The sequence below is a fragment of the Manis pentadactyla genome, chromosome 5 (assembly GCF_030020395.1).
Source record: "Manis pentadactyla isolate mManPen7 chromosome 5, mManPen7.hap1, whole genome shotgun sequence".
Taxonomy (NCBI): Eukaryota; Metazoa; Chordata; class Mammalia; order Pholidota; family Manidae; genus Manis; species Manis pentadactyla.
The window spans coordinates 31420748-31437674 of NC_080023.1; the positions used below are offsets into that span (position 1 = coordinate 31420748).

Consider the following 16927-nt stretch of genomic DNA (forward strand, 5'->3'; position numbering starts at 1 on the left):
TATTAGAATGGAGCAATTTTTAAAATTTTTATTTAAAAACATGATTTTTATTCCTTGTCATTTTTCTGATACGAAGAAGTGTTATATAAATTATGGCTCCTTTACCCTTTTTAAAGGTTAGGGCAACATTGATATTCAGAGAGTTGGCTTATTTTGGTGTGTGAGGTTGATAGTATTGTGTATGAGGCCTGGAAATACCAGTCCAGCGACATCCATGCTGAGATGTGGGGCGCGTCCCATGAGTAGGTGTGGTTCACGTGCTGAGGCTCCCATTGTCTGACCTCTGGCTTAGAAAGTAATACAAGACCCACCAAGACCAGTTCTAGAAATAAAATGCAGACTTAGTTTGGGGAAAGTCTTCTTTTAGTTCTTAAGGAACTGCATGTTTTTAAAGCCTGGGATATGCTCAATTCTTGATTGAAATGTTCTTTTTTCCTACTCTTTTTCAGACTTTATCTTTTGCTTTGGCTGACAAAATCAAGGCCAAAATCATTTTGGCAAATGACCCAGATGCTGATAGACTTGCTGTGGCAGAGAAGCAAGACAGGTACAACTAATGGTGATTAACAATCTAATAGAAAATATAAAGGGTGACATATTGAGCAGTAAAATGTCCCTGAGGAGATCGGGCCTATTTGGAAACATTTCCCATTTATTTTGCAAATGATCATCTCCCTGAATCTCCTGTCACTGAACCCCTAACATGCAGCACGTTGCTGATCTGGGAGCCACTTGTTTGGCCCGCAGAAGGCACAGTAAACAAGCCCAGTATGTATTTGGAATTGAAATGGTTATCTGTTACCTTCTCTCATTTTGTCATTGATTTTATTATAATTAATGACCCGGTGCCCGACGAGGGCAGAGTGCTTGGTTTGGTGCTGGCTTCACAGTCTGGTGTCTGGCGAAGGGTTGGGTAAGGAGCTGCAGTGCTAAGGAAATGTTGCATTGAGGTTGCGCAGACCAGAGAGCAGCCTACAGGTGCTGATATGGTGTTTAAGACAAATCTGTGTTGGTGAGGTCACAGTGTTGGTGAGAGAAGGAGTGGGTGAGTGGAGGCAAAAGTCGACAGGTAGGCAGGGTCCCAGCAGTTTGGGTGTCAAACAGCATATTTGATGTTTCGGGGGCAGTGATGTGGTGCCACAGGGTCAGGGTTTTAGATTATGATGAAACAGGTTCAGTTCATTACCAGCTTTTAGGAAGTTAAATGAGGGTGGTGCATGCTGCAGTGTGAGAAGTGCCTCTAGTCGCCTGGACTGCAGAGGAGGAGAGAAATCACATACCTGTGCTCCAGTGTCCCGACCGTTTTAGTGCCGAGCTTGATCTAGGGAATGCTAAGCTCTTGCCCTCTCAGATCAGCAATACTGAGCAGACCAAAAATTGAACACACAAACCATAATAACTTGAGGGGATGTTACCAGCACATTTCTGATATGTTTAAAACCAAAGCATTTGCCAAAGACTAAGGTGAAAGCATCATAGGTCATCATTAACATTTTATACAGTCTTCAAAGATAAGATGCTTGCCTAGGCAAACTGAGACATGGTAGCTGCTCACATGTTTGTAAAGTCACAGTCACATTTCTAACCATTTATTTAAGCAAAAAATAACAAGGACAGTCTTGCAGAAACCACTTAGAGCCTTGTTTGCCTTAATTGTCCTGTTCTAGCAACTTCCAGTGTCTGTTAAGATCACTGTAGTACATAGGTTGTTTTTTCTTTCAGTGGTGAATGGAGAGTGTTTTCGGGCAATGAGCTGGGGGCTCTCTTGGGCTGGTGGCTCTTTACTTCTTGGAAAGGAAAGAACCAAGATCACAGTGCCCTCAAAGACACATACATGTTGTCCAGCACCGTCTCCTCCAAAATCTTGCAGGCCATTGCCTTAAAGGAGGGCTTTCACTTTGAGGTAAGGGGTTGCGAGACTTGCTCTTAAATTTCTTTTGTTCTGTGAAAGGTCTAAGGTATTTCTTTCTGTTTTGGATTATCCCTTTAGGAAACATTAACTGGCTTTAAGTGGATGGGAAACCGAGCCAAACAGCTAATAGACCAGGGGAAAAATGTCTTATTTGCATTTGAAGAAGCTATCGGTAAGATAATGATGATCATAGAATTAGTTAATATATAGATTGCAAATAAATGGGAAAAGATTTGGATTTGGGTTCAAAAGATTAACATTGAAGCAGGAGCACGCAGTTTGCTTTGCTTCTGTGATGCCCAAAGAGCATTGAATTGTCTTACTGCAAAGTTGGCATCCCAGATTTTTTTCAGCTAGAAAGAATAGTTCACAAAGTACAAAGCCATTAATGGAAGAAAGTGAACCCTTTCCCCAGATGACTGAAAACAGTGATGTTCTGCAGATGGATACCTGTGGTTTAAGAATCCACATATTTGGGGAACTGTGGTATTTCCTCAACTGTGATGTTGAAATCCAGGCCTAACATAGTTCACTTTCCCTTAAAAATGCAGAGGTCTGTCCAGATGAAAGGGGAAGATACCATTGTGGTGCTTTGATCAGAGTGATTGTCACCGGAAAGGATGACTGCATGTCCAGCCAGAATGACTAAAAAACAATTATTATTATTTTTTTTTTGTAGATAATTATTTTTTATTGAAGGGTAGTTGACACACAGTATTACATTCGTTTCAGGTACAACACAGTGATTCAACATTTATATACACGATAATTCTAGGTACCAGCTATCACCATACAAAGTTGTTACAATATTTTGACTATATTCCTTATGCTATACATTACATCCCGGTTACTTATTTATTTTACAATTGGAAATGTGTTCTTTTTGTTTGTTTGTTTGTTTTTGTTTTTTTGTGAGGGCATCTCTCATATTTATTGATCAAATGGTTGTTAACAACAATAAAATTCTGTATAGGGGAGTCAGTGCTCAATGCACAATCATTAATCCACCCCAAGCCTAATTCTCGTCAGTCTCCAATCTTCTGAAGCATAATGAACAAATTCTTACATGGAGAACAAATTCTTACATAGTGAATAAGTTACATGGTGAACAGTACAAGGGCAGTCATCACAGAAACTTTCGGTTTTGCTCATGCATTATGAACTATAAACAATCAGTTCAAATATGAATATTCATTTGATTTTTATACTTGATTTATATGTGGATACCACATTTCTCTCTTTATTATTATTATTTTTAATAAAATGCTGAAGTGGTAGGTAGATACAAGATAAACGTAGAAAACATAGTTTAGTGTTGTAAGAGAGCAAATGTAGATGATCAGGTGTGTGCCTGTAGACTATGTGTTAATCCAAGCTAGACAAGGGCAATAAAAAAAAATTTAAAAAAAAAACAATTATCTTAAATTGTCAATATGAGTTGAGCAGAAAGGAGAACTGGCTACAGAGACTTGAAATTCAGATGCTTGTGCTGGGGATATTTTAACAATCTGCTCAGTAAAAGCTGTTAGACATTATACTTACTCTGATTTATCGGTACATTTCCCAGAGCACAGACACATGCATATCATTTAACTCACCAATCAAGTGCATTCGCTCGGCTCTTGCTCTTTTGTGTCAAAATTGGGATTCTTGTCTTTCTATAGTTTTGTATTTTTAAAAAAAAAGATTTTCTTATATGTGTTTATCAAATGCTTGTTGCATATCAATTATGCAGTGACTCTGAAAAAAATGGGTAACTCTGACCTTACCCTAGAGTGGTTTATGTAGACCTGCTTAGCATCTATCCAAAAGAGTACAGGCTAGCTGTCAAGGTGAATAATATAACTCACAAGAACTACTGGGATTCAGAGAAGACAATAAGCATTGAGTAGAATGATTGGAAACAGTTTTGTGTGAGCTGGAGAGATTCGGGCTGCACCAGGGGAATGAACAACTTTTGTCCAGGAGGGAGGATCTCCTGACAGGTTTTTCAACAAATACTTCTTGAAGAACTGCTATGCACTGGGCACTGGGCTAGATTCCTAAGTATAATAGTGGTGAGTGAGGAGCATCCACATAGTCCTACCATACAACCTCCTGTGTGACATGTAAATAGGTATGTGCACACACACTATGGAAGATCCCATTCCTAACGGTGTGTGGATGACACATGTTTCTGCAGGATACATGTGCTGCCCTTTTGTTCTGGACAAAGATGGAGTCAGTGCTGCTGTCATAAGCGCGGAGTTGGCCAGCTTTCTAGCAACCAAGAATTTGTCTTTGTCTCAGCAGCTAAAGACCATTTATGTTGAGTAAGTTTCTACTGATTCTGGTTAATTGAAGCAATGTTTTTAAATGCTATACTGTGTTCCTGTGTGTGAGATACTAATACACTTTCTAATGCTCTTTGTGAATTTCTTAGAAAACTAAGAGATCACCTTTTCCTTTTGGTACTTAATTACTTAACAGTAATTACCGTTTGTGATTACATTAATCCTTAACAAAGGAGATCACTGGTTTGCAAAAATGGCTAATTGAAGAATATGGTTTTTAGTGTCTGAGGTCAAAAAAGATAAAATATATTCACAAAACATCTAGTTTTTATAGTAATTACTTAACTCTATACAAAAAGCAGCCAGAGACAATACATAAAGTAATGGGTGTGGTGTGACTATGTTGCAATAAAACTTGTACTTAACAAGTGCAGCCTGGAGGCCAGGCATCAGTTTAGCAATCCCTAGGTTAAGTTGCTCTCTTGTTTATGCTAAATTACTCCTTTGAAGATAGTCATGCTTATTTATTTCATTTAGTTTAAAATACCATATACTTGTTGATACATGTTCTATGTACACTGTGTAGAATTATTTGTTCCTCATTTTGTATATTTGTATTTGGTTTTTTATTGAGATACAATTGGCATATAACATTATATTAGTTTCAGGTATGTAACATAATGATTCTATATTTGCACACATTGCAAAATGATCACCACAATAAGTCTAGTTAACCTTCATTCATACATAGTTACAAGTTTTATTTTCTTGTGATGAGAACTTTTAATATCTATGCTTAGTAACTTTTGAATATACACTACGGTATTATTAACTATAGTCACCATGCTGTATGTTACATCCCCAGGACTCATTTTATAACTCATATTTGTTTTGACAGGTATGGCTACCATATTACTAAAGCTTCATATTTCATCTGTCATGATCAAGGCACCATTAAGAAATTATTTGAAAACCTTCGAAACTATGATGGGAAGAATAATTATCCAAAAACTTGTGGCAAATTTGCAGTTTCTGGCATTAGAGACCTTACAACCGGCTATGATGATAGCCAACCTGATAAAAAAGCCGTAAGCAATATTTTTTATTGATTAAACTTCTCTCTTTACCTTGAATAGCCCCACTTATTTAATCATATAATTAATTGAAGCTGATTTTAAGCATTTAGGCATGTGAGAAATAAGCTATCAAAATATGTAGAAAGTTAAAAAAATCACGGGCTAGAACTAGCGTTCTCATTAGTCATCTAAGCCAATGCCATCATTTAACACAGAGGAACTCAGTACTAGGCAGTACAGGATCCCCTCCAGTCACAGCTGGTTGGTGATGTAGGGGTAGAACCTGGGTCTTCTGACCCCGAATCCGGGTTTTTGTATCTCAGTAGTTCTCAAACTTGAGCAAACATCAGAATCACCTGGCAGTGGTGGTTAAAACACTGTGTACTGACCGAGTAGGTCTGGGGTGGAGGCCAAGAATTTGCCTTTCTAACAAGTTCCCAGACAATGCTGATGTTACTTTGGCCCACACTTCGAGGACCACTGCTTGCTTCCTAGATCATTTTACCCTATTTTCTGAATGTCTGGGAGCTATTAGGTATCAAGCATGAGTTTTCATTCTTCCCACCATGTGGAACCCCCACTGAAATCAAAAGAAGGCTCAAATATGGCAGACGAGTATTGCTAACTACCGCAGGGGGGTAGAGGAAAGTAAGACTATCTTTATGAGATGTTTCATATTTTCTTTGATATTTACCTTTTTATATTTTTTTAACATTTTCATCACGCAATATTTTTTAAAAGATAACTAGTATTAAAAGAGGATGAAACATGGCAGGCTCCAACCCCTGCCATCTTGTTGCCATGCTGAGACAGCCACCTTCCCTCTCAGCTGCTGCTCCTGGTATTTACAACCAGATTTCTAAATGATGTACTCATGTGGTGATATTTTGACTTATCAGTGTTAGACTTTATTAATTTCCTATTATGGAGATAAGGATTTAATTCTTACACATCCTACAGATACTGCTCTCCCTTTTCCTCTGTCCTTACAATAGATTTATGCCACAACATTTGGTAAAATCAGATTCAGTGCTTGTATTATTGTGACTGGTAACTATTGTTTCCTGCTTAGCTAAGTAGCATACTTTGATTAGGTTTCCCTAATTCATATGCAGAATTGCTTTTCCTGTAATTAATACTTGCTTTGTTCTTTCCTTTGCTTGGGTTTCTATTAACTATCACCAGTTCTTCCCACATCCTTCAGATACCTCTCTGCAGGGTTTTCCACATGCTCCAATGATTTGGCTAGTCTTTCAGTTCCATTTTGATTCTAATGGCCTCCCCCCCAGTCCCTCTATCCAGGCAGGGCCACTTCCCTGGTTGGGTGCACAGGTATCACCCTGGGAAAGCCCTTCACCACTTGTCAGGGTTGTGTCCCTTGCTCCCAGACTCCGTGACCTCCTGTTTCTATATTTCTTTTCACATCCTCTAGTAGCTTCTTAAGAAAAAGTAAGTAGGAGGTTAATTTTAGGAGGCATTGAAGTCTGGAGGTGCCTTATTCCACCCTCACACTTACTGACTCATAGTTTTGAAAGCACTGCTTCATTATTGCTAAGCTTCCAGTATTGCTGTTGTGCACCCATCCACTCATTCATTCATTCATTCATTCAGGAAATAGTTGAGGCCTGCTGCGTGCGTCATATAGGGACGTTGATGCAGTATACTTAGTTCTTTATGTGCAACTTCCAATTTGTTTTTTTCTCTATGAGAAGATTTTCAGGAATTTTCTGCTAAACTTTGGGTTCTAAAATTTCAGAGATGTGCATTAGTGTGGGTGTCTTTTCATTGATTTTTCTGGATATTCAGTGGGTCTTTGTTGGTCTGTGGAGTCATTTCTTTTCAGTTCTGAGAAATTTCCTTTATTTTGTGTCAAAGAAAGGGGCTGGATGGTTGTTTTTCAAATAATCCCATCCCTGGCATTTTCTGTTCTCCCTCTCTTGATGAGTTCTTAGTTAGAGGCTGGCTCTCCAGGACTGGTGTTGCTACTCTCCTTGTTTTCTCCTTTCCTGCTGTTCAGATCTTCTTGTCCTACTTTTTGGGGGATTCCCTCAATGTGAACTTTCACTGCTTCCATTGACTTTTATTTCAGCTCTTATTCTCTATTCTCTTAAAAATAACAGCCTGTTCTTGTTTCATGTATATCTTATCTCACTTAAAGATATTAATGGTAACTTTTATTAAATGTAGATTTTTTTGTTCTGTATTGCCTTTATTTCCTCCAAATTCTTATTATTTGTTTGTTTTGGACTTTGTGTTTTCTCCAATGTCTGCTAATCCCTAAGCATCCTTTTGGCCACTCAGAAGCTGATTGGAAGTTCTGTATACATACACAAGCCTTTGTCAACTGGCATACTTCATCCTAGGGAGACTGGGTAGCAAATTAACTTTTATATATCCCTCCCCAAACCCCAATCTGGGGATGCCTAACCCTCACCTTGGTCTCCTCTCCAAGGGCTGTAAGTTAGGATGCAGAAGCCCTGAAAGTGATGGACAGGAGGCTTGGGGGGGACAGGTGCTGCATTCAGCGTGTGGCTTTAGTTACTCTCTATCTTCACTATATCCTGCCTTCCATGGTGCCTGGTGTCCCCAGCTTTTGAGCCTTTCTGGTTCACTTACACCAGAGAATTAAACCATCCCCTGTTGAGGTGGCTGCCCAGCTGTGTGGGCAGAGGATCAGGATCTGGGAGGGTCCAACACTGCTTTCGGCTACTGCCTTTGTCTCGCCCCTGTCCTTCGCAGTACCTGGTGCCTCCAGGTGGTGAGCTTTGCCAGGACCAGCAGAGCACATAGATTTGGTTCTTGTCTCTCTTGCAGGGGCTCGCTGTCATTGTCCTGTGTTCCATCAGGTCAAGTCTGCTCCTCCCATCTGTTTTCTGACTTCCGGGATTGGTTGGCAACCCCATCAACTGCTGCTTCCTCTTTTCCTCCTTGCCCTTGTGTGTGTTTGTTGTTTATACTTCTGTCATTTTAGTGAAGTTTGGAGAGTAATCAGCTATGAATACATCTGCCAGAAGCTTTAAAAAAAAAGTCTATAGATTTTTTATTTTTGCAAAGTAAAATAAGGTCTAATGTGTTGTGGATTTTTAGGGATGCATTATTAATCTATTTAAATCAATTTCTTGTGAAATGATGTGTTTCAATTTAATAGAACTGGGGAGGTAAAAACAAGTGTACAAAGTTCTTTAATTTTCACAAATTATTATTACTATTTAGTATTTCATTCATATGGAGTACATTTTCTGATATCCTCAATTATATTTTTTTCTAAACCAATATATTTGTTTGGCATTCATCTTCTTGTTTATCCAGGGGAAACTATTATTTAGCCCAAAACAGTTTATGTTACTATGTAAATTTATAACATGTAAAATTAATTCCTAGGTTCTCCCTACTAGTAAAAGCAGCCAAATGATCACCTTTACTTTTGCTAATGGAGGCGTGGCCACCATGCGAACCAGCGGAACAGAACCCAAAATCAAGTACTATTCGGAACTGTGTGCTCCCCCTGGAAATAGGTAAGATATGGATGGTATCTCCTGTGACTTTTGTTCCCTAACTTCCTGATTGGTTCTGTTCCAAGGCTAAGTAAATCATTTTATCTTTGCAGTATGTAGTTTAATTAGGGACATTGTTTCAGAATGTGCAGCAATGCCTTGATCACGCTAACAGATGCTTAAAGTGTCCAGACAGAAGGGTTTGCTTCATACTCCACTACTTACTTCTGTCCTAACTTTCTTTGTATGGGAAAATTTCATGCCTCATTTCAGTAACAGTAATGAAACTACTTTTTCTAGTACTTTTTATTTGAGTTGAGCACCAGTGAGGTTTTCTCTCTTTCTGCACATCTCTGATTAAATTAAAATTAAAATCCATTGCGCATGCACTCCACAGATACTTTTGAGAACCTACTGTGCATCAGTCTGTGCTAGGTGCTGGAGAGGATAAAGAGCCATCTCAGAAAGAGCCCTTGCCGCCAAAGAGGTGATGGTCTGGTACTTTCAGGGTCATGTTATTGTGACCTTGGTAAAGGGTTTGGGTTGTTCACTTATCACCACCATAACATCTTGAATCTTAACACTTGTGTATGTGTAGTTAGCATGTGTAAATGTGATACTGCATACCTAGTTAACCCCTAGCTAACTAGCACTTCTCTATTCAGAAGAGAGTCAAGAATCAGGAAAAATAATTTTTAAAGGTTAAGTCAACATTGTCCAATAGAAATGAAATGTGAGCCACATATGTAATTTGAAATTTCCTACTAGATGCATTTTAAAATGGTATAAAGGAACAGGTGAATTAATTTAGTAATGTATTTTATTTAATACATTAAAATATTGTAGCATGTAATCCATATAAAAATGATTTGATGAGATGTTTTACTTTTTTTTCATACTACTAGGTCTTCAAAATTCATTTAGTATTTTACACTTTCCATGTATCTCAATTCAGATGCTAAATGTTTTTGGAAATACTTGATCTGTATTTAGATTTCATAAAATTTACTGTTGGAAAAATGGATTTTGATATCCAGGTTGTTCCAAACATACTTAAAAGTTTTCTAGTAATTGGATTCAGTGTCCATTTTAAATTTGAATTTCAGTTGATTAAATTTAAATGAAATTAAAATTACAATTCCTCAGTTGTGCTAGCCACATTTCAAATTCTGGTTACTGTAGTAGACAGCAGAGGTCTAGGTAGTTGCAAGGATATATACAAACCAAAGCTTTGCTCATAGGATTTTTTACCATGTAGAAATAAAAGCAGAAGAAAATTTGGGACCACCTTAAATTAGCCAGCCACTAGCTGATATGATGTAGCAACTAGAGGGATGGGGAAAGACTTGTTAACAATTAGACCTTCCTTGGGCAGGAATAAGTGGCTGCTGATAGCAAAGAACTATTTAAACTGAACAAAACTATAAAACATGGACACATGACCTTAGAATGTTCACCAGTTCATCATAATGAAAATAGCATTTCATATTAGGTGGGCCCTGAATCCTCTTCTGTTTAAGAGCTCCAGTCCAACAGTCAAAGACATGATTATGGCTCTCAAATACCACAATATTCAAATATATTTAAGAAGTTATGAGGCTATGTAATATATTTTGCTATAGATCCCCATTCAAAACCTTTCTGTGCTTAAAGGGCAAACCCTCAACTAATGAGCAACTTGAACAAATGCATAAAACAGTTCATTTTCTACACAGTCTAGATTACCAATATTTTATCGTAATATTGTGCAAGGTCAGTGTCTCCATGTGTTAAATATTAACCTACTTGCTACTATATTGAGTATGGTTTTCTATAGAGATTTCTTTGTAATTCTCATTATCAATGTTTGCATATTTCTGTGCCTCGTTCTTTTGAAAACAAAGGGACATTAGTCCAACTTGAGGATCTTTTTTTTTTCTGATGCAGTTCTATAATGGCTTTATTCAAAGTTTACAAAATTTCCTTATGTGCTTTTAATAAATGTGAAACCTTTTTTTTTCCAGCATAGGGTCCAGTCTAGGATCATGTGTTTCTTTTGCTTGTTATACCTCTTTAATCTCCTCTGGAATACTTCCTTGGTATTTCTTTGTGTTTCATAACATTTTTAAAGACTGCAAGTCAGTTATTTTGTAGAAATATTACACCATTTGTATTTGGTGTTTCCTCCTTGCATTTTGTATTGTGTATTCCTCAACTTAAGGATCTTTTATGTCCTAATTAAAAAATATATATGTTCTTGTTGGAGTAGATGTCTTTAGTTTGTCCAACTTTTTATTTTGGAAAATTTCAATGAATACCTATATACTCTTCACTTAGACCAGGGGTTTGCAAACATTTTCTGTAAAAAGTCAGATAGTAAATTTAAATATTTTAGGGTTTGCAGGCACTATGGTCTCCTTCCAGACTACTCAGTTCTGCTGTTTCTTGAAAGCAGAAGGCAATCTTTTGCATAAAGAACAGGTGTGGCTGTGTTCCAATACAACTTTATTTTCAAAAGCAGGCTGCAAGTCATAGTTAGCCTGTTCCAAACTAGACTCAGCAAAGGCTAACATTTTGCACTATTTTCTCCCTCTCACCATATATATTACATATGCAGGGTGGGTTTTTTTCCTGAGCCATTTGAAAATAAGTTCAGACCTCAATATGCGTCTCCTAAAAACAAGAACACTCTTAATATCTCAAGATTTGGGTATCAGTTTTATCAGATAGGGTTCTAACAGAGGTACAAAACCAATAGGAGATATTTATTTATTTATTTATGTAATACAGTTGATTCACTGATGAGCTTAATTTTAAGTATATAATTAAAAAAATAGTGCTTGTTTCAGAATCGTTTTCTTCAAAGCACATTTATAGAGAAGGAGAAAAAAACCAATGTGATACATATGTACTTAGGAAACACAATTACTTTTTATGTGACCATTGGGATAAAAATAACTATAATGATAGCTACATTTATTGAGGTTTATGGGCCAAGTTCTGTGCTAATTGCTTTATATAATTTATCTCAATCTATACAACAACTCTCTTGAGAAAATAAAGTCTTCCGCCCAATTTTACAAATGAGGAATCCGGGACTTTGAGAGGCTAAACCACTTGCCCAAGGGCACACAGCTAGTAAATAGTAGAGCCAGAATTAATGTCTGTAATGAAATGGATTGTTTTAGTTGTACTGGTTAGCTATTACAATGTAAAAATGATCTTAACTAATTACAAGGATTGCCATTTCCACGCAAGTAAAGTTTGAGCATATTGAAGATGGTCAAGTATAAGAATGAAAGTTCGAATTGAAGGACTCAGTTTTTTAAACTCAGCTTTCTGGTTTGAAGTACTTAGAGTAAGTCACACTGTGCCTGACATGTAAGTGAGTTGCTGTAAGTCTAATTACAAATCCAATTTTATCTATTCTCTACCTTCCAGTGTTTGCATATAAATGAGTGTTTTCCACATGCTTGGAAACTTAATTTCCTTAGAGGGATCTAGTTCCCTAGATTCTTTGTACTTCAGTTGTGACCCTTTTGCTCTGGAGGTAGAAAAATAAAGATAAAATCTGGTGGGAGGGGGCCTTCTTTCCTGGTGTATGACTGGTAGGCCCACTAGGAGGCTCCCCATCCCTGTCCATTCTAAGAAGGCCTTAAAAAGAGGCTACATCTTAGCTGCCAAGAGTTTGAGGACAGGAGCAGGAGTGTTCACATTCTGAGAGACCAAGCATTGAACGAGATGTCATTATAAAAGCTCTGCAGGATCTAATGACAACTGTCATGAAAGTTTTCTCTATACTGTTAGGTACAGACGTTGTAGATCTTTTAGGGACGCTAGGCCAAAATTGTGTTTCTTAAAACTTAATAGATGCAAAGGGATGATTTTTTTATAGTAGAGACCTTGGGAAACCTTTGGGAAAAATAATGAATATTGTCCAATGGGTTTTTGGGGGGGTGGGGTGGAGTTTCAAGTCAACCAATGCATTTCCATGCTTACATCACTGGAATTCTGTTTTGTCTGGCTTAACCTCCTCTTACAGTTAAATTTCAATGCTACTTGATCAGTGTGGGATGAACTTAGAATAAGCTTTGGAATAATCCACTGATATGGACTTTCTCTCCCTTATTTTTCAGTGATCCTGAGCAGCTGAAGAAAGAACTAAATGAACTAGTCAGTGCTATAGAAGAACATTTTTTCCAGCCACAGAAGTATAACCTGCAGCCAAAGGCAGAGTAAAATATTCCAGTTCTGGGCATAATTACATTTACCTGCAATTAAGCTGAACTTGATTTGTTAAGCAATATTTTTGAGGACCAAATGGTTTAAACTAGAGCTACAGTATTTTTTTTTAAGAGACATGCATGCATTCCCCATTGTCCTATTGTTTGACCTTTAAGGTAGATAAAGAAAAGATGGCCAAACCTAACAACTTTATGAAAAAATTGAGCCTGGGCATTATCTGAATTTAAAAAATGAAGATCTTAAAAATAACTAACTCTCAAAAATATATTGTAATTAATATGCTTTTATTAGAAGTAACAAATTTTCATCTTCCCTATAATTCTTTTCATGGAAGTAGCCTGAAAACCTATACAATTACTAAATGCTGGGCTGTCTTGTACAGGACAGCCACTTGAGAAGTGTATTTATATTTACATTTCTATCAGTTGCTTATAAAGAAAATGAACATATCAATGCTGTGTTCATGTTTAAAAATAATTCACACAAACATGTAAAGTGGAGCAAAAATACTTTAAGAAGATGAGGTTTGGGGACCAAAAATTTTTTAGTTCTAATAATGAACCATTATATATTGTATATGTGCTCGGAAAAAACAGTTAAACCATCTTTGTTTAATGTGTTAACATTCATTTTATCTCTTGTAATCTTGAATCAAACCACTGGTTATTGGATACTTGCATAGCATTTTATTGTACAGTTTGTGTAAGCACAGTTTAATACAATTTTTGGTCCTGAGGCAGGAAGGAGAATAAGCAATAACTATTTACCTGACTTGGATTTTTTTTTATTGCCTTGTTCATTTGTGATTGAAATCTAAAATCAGACTTTATTAAAACAGATTTCCTTTTGTAGGTTTATATTTAATCTGTGTACCTTCTAGCCTCCTCCAAATTAATGGCCTTATAACCTTCCAAAATGATTCCCATTGAGTACCCAGGAGCTAGAACCAAGCTGTTCTTTTTATACCGTATATATTTTATTTTTAAAGCAAATGGTTGCCCATTATTTTTATTATTGTTAACCCAAATGGTTACTAACAGTTTCAGAACATTGAAGACATACAATACTACTTAACGATTGTTTTTCTAAAGGGAAAAAAGTTTTTTATATTTTAGTGATACATAGTTTTTGTCCTACCAGAACTCTTAAATCTACAATATTCAGTATATTCTATCAGCTGCTTCATTATAAAAGCTATATTTTTTTTTTGTTTTATAATATTTTCTAAATCTCAAACTGTACTTCAAAAAGAAGAAATGTTAGATCTGTGTCTTTTCTCCAAACAGTGTTTTTGAGCACATAAACTGTAACCCATCATGGAATTTGTTTCTGGAAATACAAAGGTGATTAAGATTCATCCCACTGTAATGGAACTCACAATCTAACTGGAGGACCAATAAGTAGCTACAGACCTCACCGATTCTATATGAGAGTTATTTGCTAAGTACTCAAGAGTTCAGAAGTGTGAGAGGGGCACTCATTCTGCCCAGAGAAAGCCTCCCATTCATCATGGAGGTGACGAATGAGCTTCTTCACCTTTGGGACTGAGTAGCAGCTGACGATGGAGGAAAAAAGTCTTCCAGGCACAGAGCAGTGCATTAACCAAAGTGTAGAGGTGCTGGGAGGGGGCTGGGGGCAGGAGGAGTGGCAAAACCGAACCCAGATACAAACTTCAGGACTCCTCATTTCTCTGCCACTCACCTGAGCAGGTGATTCAGTTGGACCAGAAAAAGATCCCTCAACTCTATTCCTCACTTGTATCTCTAAGAAATGGATTCTCACAAACTATTTCTTGACTTTTTATTGGTACGGATGTGGAGCTGCATAATGTGTGGTGCATAAAGCTTGCAATGTGAGATTCCTGGTTTTCTAGGCTTGGTCTGCTGTGAACCAGCTCTGTGCCTTGGGCATGTCACTTAACCTCTTAAAGTCTCAATTTTGTTTTTTTTTTTACAAAAATACTTAATTTTTTGTAGGACAGTTCTAGGTTCTCAGCAAAATTGAGAGGAAAGTACAGAGCTATCCGCTGTCCTCCTGCCCTGACACGTGCATAGCCTCCCCATTATCAACATCCCCACCAGGGTGGCCCGTTTGTTGTAACTGCTGAACCTATGTGACAGACTTACCACCAAACTATGGAGACAAAAAAATCACTATTTGCCAGGGGTTGTTGGCGGGGGAGGGAGGGATGAATAGGCAGAGCACAGAGGATTTTTAGGGCAGTGAAAACACTCTGTATGAAACTACAATAATGGATACATGTTTGACATTTGTCCAAACCCACAGAATTCACACCACCGAGAGTGAACCCTAATGGAAACTGGACTTTGGGTGATACTTTTGTCAATTTTAAAATGAAGAGATTTTACTAAATGGTCTCTGAGGTCTTTAAATGATGTGGAAATCCATAAAGGACACTACCATCAACAATAAATGATTGGCAATTCTCTTAGGCACTATGCTTAACCAGCCCATTTGTAAGAGCTAACATTTAAGATGGGGGGAAACGTTTTGTACCAAGAGGGGCAGCAGCCTTGCGTTCATGTTCCGCCTTGCCTTGCAGCCCGAAGGGTGTGTGTGCCGAAGCTGGGGACAAGGCAAACTACACGGCCTGCAGAAGCTGGCAAAATGGTTTTCAGGGCAGAGAGGTGGTGATGGGGCTGAGGTGGTCATAGCAGCTGCCATGGCATTTTAATCGCTAAGACTGCTTGGGGCTGACCATCTGAGTGGCATGAGGTGGCAGCTCATTTTTTCCTGGTGCCTAGAAGGAGCAGTTCCTAAGTTTAGTCTGAAAGACTGACTTGCAGGGTGAAATGCAGGCCCGCTGTTCTTTTTTTTCCTTCTTGGTCTCTATAAAATAACAGCTGTTGATCTTTTAAGAAAAAATAGGACCAACGAAAATTCATTTGTCTCATTGATAAACCTCAACCATCATGCTGTTATTTGGGGGAAGTATTGTTATTTCATGACATTGGCAACTCATATGGTTTAAAAATAAATGCTTTAAGAGACAGAACAAATGTGTTAAAGTCCTACTTTGGAGGGATCTTGAAAGGATGGCATCTAAACCACATCTACAATCTCTACATCCTGAAAGATAGAATCCTCAGAGCTTCTGGTGCATCCATTCATATATTCACTGATTGAGTCATGCGTGAATCCTGCCATGAGCCAGGCAGTTTTCTAGATAATGATAATAAATACGCTGTCCTGATCTCAAACTTAGTCTAGCAGGGGATACAAGTGTGCACGGGTAGTTGCTATATAGTGTGCTGCGCTGCAAGAGTATTCCAACCTTGGCCAAGCAGTTCTGTAATGCCCCCTTTTGGACTTGTCTTTTTGAGGACTATCAAGTTGAAATGCCTAACATTTTTGTTCAAAACAGTTTGATTCTGGGAGGCTGTTTGCATGTCATTCTCTGTATCATCCCTTTGTTCCATTCTTGCCACAAGCATATTTATGTAGAATAACTCCACCATTGAAAGCATGATGTCATGCTGTGTGACAGGTGAGAATCAAAGTTTAAAATAACATCACTTCTATGGGCTTTCCATGAAAGAAGTGCCATGACTACTGAAATTAACTGGAAGAGAAAGACATCTGTCTGGAGAGCTGGGACCCTGACATGAATGCATGGTTACCAGGGTGGAGAGCAGTGTTGCGGAATCTGATTTCTTTTGACCTGGCTCCCGTTGTAGGTCTTTGAAAATAAATGAGACAGAGCTGTTTCGGGTCCACTATGGTGCTTGCACCAAGCCTGGTACAGAATGGAGTTGGGCACACAAAGCAGAGCCAGCTCCAGGTCTAAATAGCTTTGGAAACCATTTCAAAATACTACTGTGCAACTTCTAAAGGGAAGTTAGGGTTGTAGTTCACAGAGCCTGATTTTGTCCTTAAAGAACATCATTCTGAATGATCTCACCTTAACTGGAAAATTATTGTCTAAAC

General features: G+C 37.8%; 1 protein-coding gene across 1 annotated transcript in view; it reads left to right on the forward strand.

Annotated features, from left to right (window-relative positions):
- PGM2 (phosphoglucomutase 2) overlaps window positions 1-15432 on the forward strand; it is a 30992-nt gene extending 15560 nt beyond the window's left edge. Inside the window, exons 8-14 of the mRNA XM_036908453.2 lie at window positions 450-547; window positions 1723-1903; window positions 1991-2084; window positions 4095-4224; window positions 5084-5273; window positions 8643-8776; window positions 12871-15432. Of these exons, the coding sequence (XP_036764348.2) occupies window positions 450-547; window positions 1723-1903; window positions 1991-2084; window positions 4095-4224; window positions 5084-5273; window positions 8643-8776; window positions 12871-12973 (930 nt within the window). The 3' untranslated portion in view covers window positions 12974-15432. The remainder of the gene's footprint in view (window positions 1-449; window positions 548-1722; window positions 1904-1990; window positions 2085-4094; window positions 4225-5083; window positions 5274-8642; window positions 8777-12870) is intronic.
- The last annotated feature ends 1495 nt before the right edge of the window (window positions 15433-16927 follow it).